Source organism: Myotis nattereri (genome assembly GCF_964212035.1).
Source record: "Myotis nattereri genome assembly, chromosome: 8".
Taxonomy (NCBI): Eukaryota; Metazoa; Chordata; class Mammalia; order Chiroptera; family Vespertilionidae; genus Myotis; species Myotis nattereri.
The window spans coordinates 61,812,012-61,825,316 of NC_138083.1; the positions used below are offsets into that span (position 1 = coordinate 61,812,012).

General features: G+C 41.9%; 1 protein-coding gene across 1 annotated transcript in view; it reads left to right on the forward strand.

Moving 5' to 3' along the window:
* PTPRM (protein tyrosine phosphatase receptor type M) overlaps positions 1-13,305 on the forward strand; it is a 482,851-nt gene that overhangs the window by 389,175 nt on the left and 80,371 nt on the right. Inside the window, exon 19 of the mRNA XM_081097861.1 lies at positions 6,045-6,132. Within this exon, the coding sequence (XP_080953987.1) occupies positions 6,045-6,132 (88 nt within the window). The remainder of the gene's footprint in view (positions 1-6,044; positions 6,133-13,305) is intronic.

Sequence of the window (13,305 nt, forward strand, 5' to 3'; positions counted from 1 at the left end):
AGGGAGGGAAAATTCCATTTCAGGAGCTTCTCTAACTTGACCCTGCAGTGCCTGAAGCACACAGCACGTTGCGTTCAGCCTTGACCTGCATCCTTTTCTTCCTGGCCGCTTCTCTGTTGCGTAGAATTGTTTTCTCCTTTTTTAATATCTGGGAGCTGTGGCGTTTTTTTAACAGACTGCATCGTTTTGGAGTAATGTTCTCTTGAGGTGGGCAACTGAGATGTATAATTATATGCTGTGGAAAATGACGGTGGTGGGAGGAATGGGGGAGGAGGTTATTGAATCACGAAAACATGTTTTCTGTTCAGAAAAAAATGACTGTGTGCAGGATGTTCGATTTCCTTCTGCTCTGTGCCCGTGGAGAGCAGCATCCTGAAGTGGAGCAGTCATTGGTATTCACTGGAGCTTGCCTGGTTTCATTTTTATTGTTTCAGAGACGTATTGCTCTTTCAGAGTTGTTCCCGCGTTTGCTGCCTTTTTTCAGTATGGATGAGCTAAAGTAGTCCGAGGAAACACTTTAATTACATTTTAAGTAGAATCAAACCATAAGTATATTTATGAAAATTCTCGCAGAAGGTACAGTGAGACCATTAACTCAAATCCCCCAAATACATAAAGTGGGGTTTTTTAATAATAAAAGTCCATAGTCGGTGTGTTAAATTGTATCTGCATATTAAAAATCTGCCCTAAACACTAAATATTGCCTAACTGTGCATATTAGGTTTAAAATTCCTCCCGTACACAGTGTGCTGGGAGCATGAGCTATGCTGGTCTGTCTCCCCAGCTTGTCCTTGTGCGGCTGCTCCCAGGTGGGGAGTCAGCAGCTGCTGTGGGGTGGCCTCAGCCACTCTTCTCTCAGTCACCTCCGCTGTGGCTCTCACGGGGCCTCTTTTTCAGAGTCACGCCTGTGCGTTGTTTGAATTTGATTTCAGTGAACCTGCTCATACTTTTGTCAAGCAAAAACTGAGAAATTAAGGCGGAGTTAGAGGTTGTACTTAAGCTTGAACAACATGAAAGTTTGTTCGGGGGGGAGAGAACTGTAAGGGCAGATAAGCAGAGTACCCCAGTGGCCAGAGGCCTGCGTTGGCACATGCTCGGGAGTCAGCCCTCGGATGCCTTTTGGGATCAGAGTTCTCGCTTTCTCAGGAGGAGGATTCAAAACCGGGTTGTCTTTCCTTCCAACAAATGTGATAGGACCAACCCTTCTCTAGACACCACGTAAATGAGGTGGCAATAAACTTGTTTCCCAAGAAAATTGGTTCAGAGTAGAATTCTTTTCAAAGCATTCAGTAATTCAGTGTCCATAGTTTTAAAGGAACAGAGATAACTTTTGGTTTTCTTGAAGATGAAAATAATAGCTAAAGAAGCTTTTGTTCTTGCCCCCCCCCCCAAAAAAAAATGCACAGGAGAAAATCACATAAATGTGTGTTGATTGGCCTAATTTATTAAAAGCTAAAAAGGATGTGAAATAGGACATAGTAGGCTGATTGCCTAACAAAATTACCTAATTTTCCTCAGGCATATACTGCATGTGGGTTTATCTCATGTTCTACCCCAAAAAAAAATTAAAAAAAAAAAATATATATATATATATATATATATATATTTATCATAAGGAGGTGAGTCACAGGGTAGCGGGAGAAGGCTCCGTCTCTTCAGAGTCTCAGGAGAGCAGGGATGGAGGAAGTGCCTGGCTGCCTCTGGGGTCGTACACCGGGGCAGGCCTCGCTGTGGCCCAGACAGGAAGCAGAGTCCCACAGCACTGATGAGCCGCCTTCCTGTCCTGATGATTGTTCTTGCTCAGAATTCCCCAGCCAGGAGAGCCACCAGGGGATCACAGTGCTAAAGACCCGCATGTCACGTCACAGCTTCTCCGCATGCCTAGTGGTTCTAGAGCTACTAGGTATGTAAACAGTTACCTTTGTACTAGTTTGGGCAGAAGAGGGAATCTGAAGTCTAAGGTAAATATTTTCTCAGATGCTTTAAAAATATGCTAACAAAAATTCATACTCCAGTAGCATTTAAAACTGGGTCCATCTTTGAAAAAAAAATATGGTAATCTCCATATCAAAAGGAAAAAAAAAGCCAAGTTACCAGATTGAGAAGTTCATTTTTCCTCTTCCTGGGATCCCCATAGGCATATTACTTATTTTGCAAGCCAAGGACAAAGAAACATGGGCTTGACAGTGCAAATGTTTTTATGGGGAGATTAGCCAATATAATTGGAAGTAGAGCTGTTCCAGACAATGAAAGACCAGGTCATCATATCTGTAGGGAGACGATGGATGGCACTAGTTATCTGTTCTTTTCTTGGCAGCTTTTTCTGATGGTTTGTTTTGCTTTTGTTTAAGAAAAAAATGCATTTTGCCACTTAAAAGTGATTCACATAATTCCTGGGCAGGAAGCTGGGCATGCGCATGGCAAGAACTGCCCCTTCTGCTTGCCCTCCTGCAGTGGTCACGTTATCTTATGAGAGAAGAAATTTTTCTTTTTTGTGAAAGTGATCAACAGTTCAACAAAGTTCACTTGACATCTTTTATATTTCTTGTCGCAAAGCTTCAAGGAGGTGAGGTGGAAAGTGATTGTTAGCCATATGTTTCTAAGAAGGTTTAACACTGGTTTCCCCTTCAAACTCCTTGTCAGGGTTGGGGTGGTGCAGGAAGAGCAGTGGATTAAGAGTCAGAATATGTTGAATCTGACCCAGGTCGGCCTGTTATGAGCTGGTTGTGGTCTGTCCACCTGTCATGTCCCTCATGTAAAGCGAGGAGGCAGTCCCTCTGTGCCTGGCTGCTCGTGAGGATTAATTGAGTAGATGGACTGGTTCATTCTGCAAGACTTACTGGTGCTCACCATAGTTAGTGCTGGTGAGAGACGGCACTTGGGCCCCACCCTTATGAAAACATGCCAGGAGCTACAGGTAGTGCCCAGATATAAGGAGATTGGTTATCATTTCATTGTTGTGTGTCTGTTTCCTGATTATCAGTTAAAGGAAAACAAGCAAATTAAAATAACTGTTTTTAAAATCCAGGGTTACCACAGATGCTAAAGAAACACAGCTGTGATGTGAGCACAGTCTACCACAGGAGAGCATCTGCGTGCGACTTGTGGCTTTGCCTCTATGGGCTAAGAGCATTTTCTCTACTAGTTTAACACGTGTCTTTTTTCCTAATTCATCACTGACCCCCGCTCCCCAAAACACACACCAAGATACTGTTAACTAGTGACCAGGAATCTGCAGGAAGATGTTGTGATTTCCCTCAAAGTCACTGACCTTTTTCATCTTTCTACAAAAAGACAAAATTTGAAAACTTTAGATGGATGGGAAAGACTGAAGGAGACAAAATTGGTAATTACATCACGACAAGCTCAAAGTAGAATTAAATTGTTATAAGGGAAGTTAAATAATAGTTATTACTCAACTGTGAAATAGTCATTCATAGAATAACAAAGACACTATTCAGAAAGAGAGCATAAATTTAAAATCCCTGAAGCAATTTTTAAATGCATATTTTATAGCAGAATAAAAGTTACATTTTTCAATAAACCCCCTGATGACATCATGGTCTTATTCTAGATGAAATTAACTAGTGCTTTAATGCTTGTATTTCTATTTACTTATTAGTAACCTGGAAATGTTTTATTTGTATTTGTCCTGTATTATAGAGTATTTTACCCTTTAGTTAGCAATGGATGGTGTGGGTCTATAGCTATAGGTACATAGTACGTGGAATCCTGGTATGCCCCCATGCTTTTTCCTAAATGATAAATGTAGTGTGAAACCTATTATGCTAATAAGGTGTCTATGATGGTCATGACTAAGGTACACTAAATTAAGATGGGCAGTTTAAAACTCTAACTCTCACCTTTGCGGTGTTAGCTTTTCGCTCCTGCAGGATAAAAAGGATGTGCCCTGCTGTTCTCTTGTGGGGAAGTACTGGTCCCGGGGACAGTGCTCCTTTCCAGCCAGCCTCTGAGGAGGGCTCAGCTGCATGGTGACAGCAGTATTATACAGCAGGTCACAAACTGGGCCCCAACGCAGCTGAATGAAATCTGCAAACTGTGCACATTCAGGTTTCCAAGCATTCGAACCCCTCACACACTTACGCCACTGAAGTAAGGCTTTATTTTGAGATCAAAGCCTCACAGACTGTCACCAAAGCACCAAGTTGCTCAGCATGGATGGACCTGGAGAGCGTTATGCTAAGCGAAATAAGCCAGTCCGAGAAAGATAAATACCATATCATCTCACTCATATGTGGAATATAATGAACAACATAAACCGATGAACTAAAGTAGATCCAGAGACACAGAAGCATCAAACAGACCATCCAACTTCAGGGGGGCGACGGGGGTGAGGGGCGTGTGAGAGATCAACCAAAGGACTTATATGCATGCATATAAGCATAACCTATGGACACAGACAGTAGTGGGGTGAGGGCATGTGCTGGGGTGGGGGTGGGAACGAGTGAGGAGACGTCAATGGGGGAAAAAGATTCATATGTAATACTTTAAAAAATAAAGAATTAAAAAAAACACCAAGTTGTTCATTCATTTAGTAACTAATGACTGGATTCTTACTGTGAGGCAGAGGCTCTGTGCAAACATAATGATGACCACACAGTCCCTGTCCTCAGGGAGTCCACAGCCAAATGTGCTGAGCACCATCCACCAAGAGGTCAGGTCTGTGTGACATGCAGGTGGGCAGGGCTCACTGTGGGGTCTGTGAGCAGGTGAGCCCTCCCTAACACAGCAGTACTAGAAAGCAGATTAACTAATAAGGTATAACTGGACTCATAAAAAGGAATAATAAGCTCAGACTAATCACTAACTATTGGTAATTGGTGGAAATAGCCATGGTGGCCAAACACCAGAGGTGGGATGGAGATTAGGGAGTAAAAAAGAGCTTCAGCCCGGCCTCAGTGGCTCGGTGGTTAAGCACCGACCTATAAACCAGGAGGTCACGGTTCGATTCCTGGTCAGGACACATGCCCTAGTTGCAGTCCCATCCCCAGTACAGGGCGTGCAGGAGGTAGCCAATCAATGATTCTCTCTCATCATTGATGTTTCTGTCTCTCTCTTCCTCTCACTCTCTGAAATCAACACAAATATTTTTAAAAGAGCTTCAGTTCTAAGGAGAGTGTTTGGGAAGCCATCTGGGGCATGTAAGAGGATGTGAGTTCCAGGCCCTAACACATTTCAGAATGGTGCTCTTTTATCTGCTCTGTCTTCATGTCTTCCTCCTTCTCTCCTTCCCAGTTGGTGCCAAGAAGTATAAGAATAGCTCGAGGCAAAGACAGGAAATCAGTTTTACTAAATGCTTCTTGCTGCCATACTTCTCATTACCTCCTTATATAGTTGACCACATGAAGGTAAAATAAGTGTGAGCTGGAGTAGAAATGAAAGTCCCAGATGTTTCTTTCACTTGTCAACTGACAGCAGAGGACATTTTCATTATAACTTGAACAGAAGAAAAAAATATATATATAAATGGCTAATAACATGAAGATTAAAGACCCAGGGTATAATAATACCAAATCCTTAAATAAATGGACATCTAAGCTCTAGCAGAATTTATTAAAGAATTTTATCCATGATGTCTCAGCTTACCTACTTTCACAGTCTTAACCAAAAATAACCTTCTTTCAGTTAGCAATTGGGAAGAAAAACAATATTTTTATATCTCTTAGGAGGATATTGGAAAATGGTAATATAATTCAGAAATTGAGAAAAAAATGTTCCACTTTTCTGTGTTAAATATTACAGTAGAATAGAGATGAACACACAACCATTTTTAATGGATTGTGCCGATCAATTGTGGGATCATCCTTTAGCCCCCATTTGTGTTTGTAACACTTAACTAAAAGAGAACAAAAAGCTAAATGAAATGTTTAAGATGTAAAACGCTTTCATCAATTATCTCATCCACGTGAACGTTTTTTCCTTCAGAGCCCTCGCACATTTTTCCAGACCATCCTGTGTCATTGAAACCCTGTGTTTACTGCGCCACATTGTCATTCTTGGTGTCACTTTTCTCTTTCTTCCAGAGCTTCTTTGAAGGGCAGTCTGCGCCATGGGACTCTGCTAAGAAAGATGAGAACAGAATGAAGAACAGATACGGGAATATCATTGCATGTAAGTATTGACGGTGTAATTGTGCTGGGCTGTAACTTCCTCCCGCTTCTGGGAAGATTGACCAGCAGCCTCCAGCAGTGAGAATTTACAGTGCAATTACCGCTCCATCCTGCTGGGACGCTGGCGTCGTGTTCATATTAAAGGAAGGAAAAACTACCTAAATACCCCCACTATGTCAGTGTGTCTAGCTATGGGGCTAGTTTCACTGTTAGATTTAAGGTTTGGGTAACATCGGGAATGTTAAAATGCTGAGAAAGAAAATGCGTTTTAGGAGTAAACATAACGGTCCTAATGTTACCCAGCTGCGACTAGAAATAATGACACCCGGCTCGCCTTGCTGTAAGGAGCTCCGAGTTCTCCGCAACCATTAACTCATTAATCCTCCGGACACTTGGGTTAGGTGGGTCAGTAATGGCCCCATTTTAAGGACAGGAAACTGAAACGCAGAAGTTAAATGAGAGTCCCCATATCACAACACTCATTAGCCAAAGAGCTAGGATTGTATCTCAGAAATTCCCAGTTCCTGTGGAACTGAATGTTACCAATCCATAATGCCCTGGACGGTTTTTAAATTGAGCCCAACCTCATTAATGTTCCGTAACGATGCTGGGACACGTGGTAGATTGATGAGCCTCCCTCTCCCAGGGCTGAAGCCATCCATCCCCTGCATTAAACTGCTCTAAATCACACCATCTGCACCAAGTGTGCACAAGGTACTCACAGAATTAGTACTATTTCTAAATAGACATAAATAAAATTTAAAAAAGCAGGAATAGACCCAGAGAGCATCTAGCTCCTCATGTCTTATTACTTTCAAAAGAACAAACTTGAAAGGTTTGGATAGTCCAGGGGAGCAATATATTAGCTCTATTGATTATGAAAGTGCAATTGAACTTTATTTTCCTGAGTTCACATTGCTTAGTAGGACTGTAGAGATTCGGTGGCAGCACAGGCCAATGGAATTTTCTGGGATTCTGGAAATGGCCTTTCTGCGCTCTCCTGTGCAGTCACCACTTACCAGGTGAGCACTTGAAATGTGGCTGGTGCAACGGAGGAACTACTCTCTCAGCATCTTTCCAGGTTCAACCCAGTGTCATTAACCATAGTCATCCGGCTGCACATTACATCTCTAGAATTACCCATCCCACATAACTGTAACTTTGTACCCTTGACCAATATCTCCCCATTCTCCACACCCCCAACCCCTGGTAACCACTGTTCTGCTCTCTGCTTCTATGTATTCTTTTTAGATTCCACATGTAAATGAGATCGTGCACTTGTTCTTTTTGATGCCTATCTTATGTCGCAGAGTATAAGGCCTTCCAGGTTTATTGTGTTGTTTCAAATGGTTATCTTTTCTTCTAGTGTCTGTTTTCTAAAGTCCCTTTGGAGCTGTCTGTGGTCATCAATATGATTTCATATAAGGCTCTGTGCTGGCATGTCCTGAGATAGCACTTAGACCACCTGCCGAACCATTATTCATACTTCTAAAGTAGGGTATCCAAATACTTAGATACTACTGTTAACCCACCCCAGCTAACTAGGGTGAGTTCAATACCGCATATGGCTGCCAAAATACCACTACTGTTGGCTTAAATACCAGAACTGTCAGGCGCCAGCCCTTGCCCACTCTCCATGCTAGACCTCGCAGGCTGAGTTATTCGCTAAGGAGGTGTCCCAGCCGGGTGTGAGCTTCCCAGGTAAATCTGATGAAGCCAGTGCAGTGCCTAGGGCCCCTTTGAGAGCCATCATTTGGAACTGTTCCCTCTGAGACTGTCTGTGTGTCTTCAGTTATGGCAGTGTAAGGTCATCTACAGAATTGTTCAGGTTGTGGAAGGATTTGAGGAATAAAAAGAATGAAAGTATGTATCTAAATCATACACACACACACACACACACACACACACACACACACACACCATACTGGCTGTTATCTTTAAGTCATAGAGAAGAATAGCGCTGTTACCGCCTCCCACACAGGCACACACACAAACGTATATAATTGCGGAAAGATGATTTCATTAACTGGGGAGCCTGCTTCAGAGCACCTAGGCCTTGGGAATAACACCGCTAACTAGGATGAGCAATGGGGGGATTCAGTCAACATATCTTAGAGATTCTCATTAGTGCTTTTCTGAGAATATGAGAAGTACTAGTAATGATCACATTCATTGTTTTGCAAACGTGTTGGAATCTAAAATGCTTTTAATGATGCTTTAAAACTGTTTATTGGCTTTTGCTCTTAAGTAAGTTAAACTTTTTTCTTATTTACACTATAAACGTGCTGAGCTAGCCCTTTCCAAATACAAACTAATACCCAGTCCACCATTAGTACACCACACACATAAGCATAACCTTCTTGATACTCTCTTAATTATAATTAAGTCGGAACTTAAGACATATATCAAATCTCCCAGGTCATGGAAGCCCCTTACATCCAAGAGTCCTCTTTTCTGGGGGCAGGCAATTAGAGGTCATACCAGAACTTGCAGGCCCTTCCCAGGCTCCCTCCCCCTTTCTGTGGTCCAGTCAACAAAGACACATTGATCTGACGTGTGCCAGGCTCCATGCCAAGCCAAAGGAATTCTTTCAGCAGATACTTATTGAGAGCTTATTACATGCCAGGCACTATCCTAGGTGTCAAAGAGAGAGCGGGAAACAAAACAGAATTCTTCATCCACATAGCACTCAACATGCGTGTGGGGCAAACAGAGAAACAACCCCTAAGTAAACTGTATAATGTGTATATTAGAACGTGAGACACGTAACAGAAAGACAGCCTTGTGGTCAGTGCAGTCCCTGAGAGGAGAAGATGCTGGTAATACCTGATGCAGGTGAGGAAGGGAGCCAGTCCAAGCAGAGGCCCCGAGGGGGTGGTTCTGCCGCAGCTCGGTGTTGGGGGCAACAAGGAGTCATGTCACTGGAGCCGAGTGAGCTTGACCGAAGGGAGAGGTGGGAGGTGGGAGGTGTGAAGATGCTGGGTGACTGCAGTGAGCCCCAACAGACACAAGCCCCACCCTCAGGAAACTGCCATTCCCGGGGGTGGGAGGAGAAAATTAAATGATTATACAAATGAACTAAGTGATTATACAAATAAGTGAAATAAAGGGCCACAAAGAGAGGTACATGGTACTGTGAAACCCCGTAGTGGGGAGTGGGGGTAGACTTGTTCAGGAGGTGTGAGAAGGCTTCCCTGAGGACGTGAAATGAAGACTACTTCTACTGAGAGCGGACCAGACCCTTCGCATGAGGGAGCCCTTCCATTTGAGGAACTGAAGGAAGGCCAGGTGGTGGCTGGAGCTGGGAGGGGAGAGAGAGGCCGGGTGGCCAGAGAGAGAGGGAAGCCGATGTCAGACCTGCAGGGCCTTCTAGGGGAGATTAGGGATTTTAGTCTTAAGATAAGAACATGGAAAACCTTATTAAAGAATTTTTTTTTAGGAGAAGGGGTGAGGTTTGTAAATTAAATTTGCCTTTGGAAAATTTAACCTAACTATAACGTAAAATAATTAAGTGGAAGGGGACATTAGTTAAGAGATTCAGTAACCCAGGCAGGAAGCAATGATAATGTGGACTAGAAAGAAGATAAGTAGATGCATTCAAGAGACATAATTGGTCAAACTGAATGGATAGCATGTCGGGTAGGGAACTCAAGAGTGAGGTGACTCTGGTGTTCCTGGCTAGCAGGAGTATTGATGGGTGGGTGGATAGAAGGACAGTTGGATGGATGGACAGATGGAAGGACGACTGTTAACTCAGATAGGAGGGGAGCTCAGGTGGGCATGATGTTGGTGGTAGCAGGGAAAACCTATTAGTTGAATCTGGGGAATATTGAGATGCCTTTGAAACATTTAAATGAGATACCAAGTAGGTGGTTATATAAACTTCTCTGAAACCCCAAAGAGAAACGTCTGAGCATGAATACAAATTAATGAATCTTGGGTATTCAGGTGGAAGTGGAAGCCATTGACATGGAAAGATTATCTGTGGAGGGAGCATGGAGGGCATTGGGAGTCTAGAGGGACTTTAATAAGGAGAAATACTCAGGCAAAACCACCTAACCCATACAGAGGAGCACTGCACCATGGAGCAAAGGGCATGCCACAGTGTCCTGCCAGAATATGTGCAGAGAAGACTGTGATGTAGCAACCTGAGGAGATTGTTCATGAGCATTGCAGGAGCTGCTATGAATGGAGTGGGTGAAAGTTGAGGAGGCCAATGAGTGAAGATAAGACAGTGAGAACAGACAGCTTTATGAAGGAGAAGAGAGGGGTCCCTACTGAGCTTGGTCTCCATTTCGACTGGGTTACTCAGGCCCTCCTATCCATTTTCCCGGCTAATTGTGACATAGCCAAGAAGAAGAGAGTGAAAGCTTTGACCCAGTCTGTCCATCTGATTCTTTCGACCAATCTTGAGGGTCCCTGCTGAAGACCACTCTTCCAGGATTTTATTTTAATAGCCAGGTGCTTCTCTCTGCTATGTGAGTGACTCCTACAGTGTCACTTTTAAGGACTCTACTCCGTCATGGCCTGGCTTTGGTATAAAGGCAGGTGAAGGGAGGAGCAGAAAACTAGAGTTTAGTTACATAAGAATGGACTAGCAGGGAGAGCTTTGAGGATGAAAATTCAGTTGGTTGAGAGTAAGGGAGAAACTGATTGCTACACCAGGTTTAGGAAGGCAAAAAGCAAATCTAGAAAAATCAGGCAAAATAAAAGTCAGGGGTCCTGCTGAGAATCTGAAGAATACTGAATTGGAATTCCTGAAAATGTCTAAGTAAAAAAGAGAAACAAGGCATGAGTAAATTAGTAGCATCTAAAACCAACAGCAAGACTGAAGTTTAACACTAGCCACCCACCGCTATACTCATCGTTTCCTTATTTGCCTCATGCTCAGAGCCTGCATGGCCTGAGCACCCAGGTGGCACAAGCAGGGTCACGAGGCTGGAGTCAGGCTCACCCAGGGGTGAGGCACCAGGCACTTCCAGAAGGTACTTGGCTTTTCTGCATCTTGTACCATGAAACCAGTGCAGCAGCAAGAATATAACCATAGGAGGAGCAAAGCCATTATTTGAAGATCAATCATAATTAAAATGAATTTCCAATCTCCTCTCAGAGGGCAAAGGTTACTTAGATCACTGTGATTCTAATTTACCTTAAATATGTCATCAACATTTAGCAGAAAGAACAAATTGGTTGGAGGTGAAAGATTATCAATAATATGATCCACTTCTGCTGCTGTAGTAATATCTAATCACATGCAAGCAAGCCTGTTACCCATATCTGTTGTGTTTAGTATGAAAATTGTAAAATATTTGAAGCTACTGAGCAGTGTTTTAAACGTAATATTACTTGAAGAAAATGGCATCAGTAACATGTTTCAGGGGCTGAAAGCATAGAGACCTGTTTTAAATATCACATTATCCCACTTCTATTGTATGAATGCAAACATACAGGCATGCACACCCAAAAATACATACATACATGAACACACAAATGCACAAATGCATACATGCATATTCATTTATAAATACATGCATGCATGGACACATACATACCAGCAGATTATAATTGTTCACCAGTGAGCAGTGGTTTGTTATGCTTTTTTTTTTTTACACTGAAAACAGCCATTTAATTGTTTCTCTTGCCAAGTTAAAGTATACAAATCTCCTACTTCCTTGATAGAAAAACTGGAACTATATTAAGCACAGTATCTGTATCTAACATAAAACGATATCAATTTGGTAACAGTGAATAGTTATCCATTTCCATCCATCTGTATTTATATAGCTTAAAATTATATTTGTAATTTTAACATGTAGTTATTCATCACAGTACTTATTAATTTATATTTACAAATGCTTTTCACAATCTGTATAGAGTGCTAGAATTTCTCCATAGCTGATTATCATTGTATTTATATCATATATAAAAGACTCAAATATTTCAAAAGCTGTAGTTACAGACTTTAAATTTTACTTCAAGAGTAGTTACTTCGTTTTGTGATTATTAAAACTAAAAAAAAAAAAAACAAGAAACATTTATACATAGAGATTTCACGGACTTTGTTAGTTTTTTTTCTAAATGGGGCTTAAACATGGGTGACCTTGGGCTGCAGGGAGCACCTGACCTCCCTGAAATCATAGCTCCCTGCACAGTCCATGAGAGTGGCTGAAGAAAGGCATTTTTCTGACGGAACTCTCCATGGCTTTCCTCACCTCCCTCAACGTGGAGGGGCCACTTCACAAAACAAATGCCTGGGATGCCCCACAACACAAGCCATCTCTGAGCTTGAGGAATTTCATAGCTGATACTTGTTTTGGGAAGAGAGACCCACTGATCTATGTGGCTGCAGTTTGTTATGCTTTATAACAGGTCTTTATGTGCCTATTTCTTACCCCCAAAATACAATGTTTGTCCTATTTCATATAGTAAAGGCTTTTTTGGAGTAAATGAGAGGAATGGCAACAAGGCCTTTAAGGAGATTGTGTCTCAAAATGTCAGATTTTGTACCTTTCTTAATGGGTAACATTGAGTTATAATTATAACATAAATTTTAGTTGGCTTTTGATCATATTCCAGTCATCCCTGGCTAAGTAGGTTCTTTATTTCCCAATTATAAATGCCATTCATACACATTAAAAAAAAAATGTGCAGTAATGAAAACTTGGGGGAAATTGCCCAGAACCTCACCAATAAAATTCAAACCCAGCTTTCTATTTTCTGTTTCCTTCAAATCTCTTTTTGTTCTATGCCTTGAAGTTGATGGCTTTATTATTGTTAAATAAAGATAGCTCTATTGTTTTCTTTCTCACTATAAAATTAGTATAAACTGTGTAGAAAATTGAAGTAGTACATAAAATCACAAAGATGGAAGTAAATATCACCCCAAATTTTCCCACCCAGCAGAAAACCTATCCTTTCAGTCATCCCACCGTGCATCCCTACACTCATGTACAAATACCTAGAGTTTCATACAGATAGACTCCCTGAGACATGCTGCTGTGTGACCTGCTCTACTTCACTCTACAGTATGCCACAGAGCTCTTTCCAGGTAAAGGCAGAGTAACCCTTTTAATGATTGCATCACAGTCTATTGTTTTATAAGACCACTGGTCATTAGTTCCCTGTTGATATCATTGAATGGTTTAAACTAGGTGGGGAGAGAATAAATTCTGCT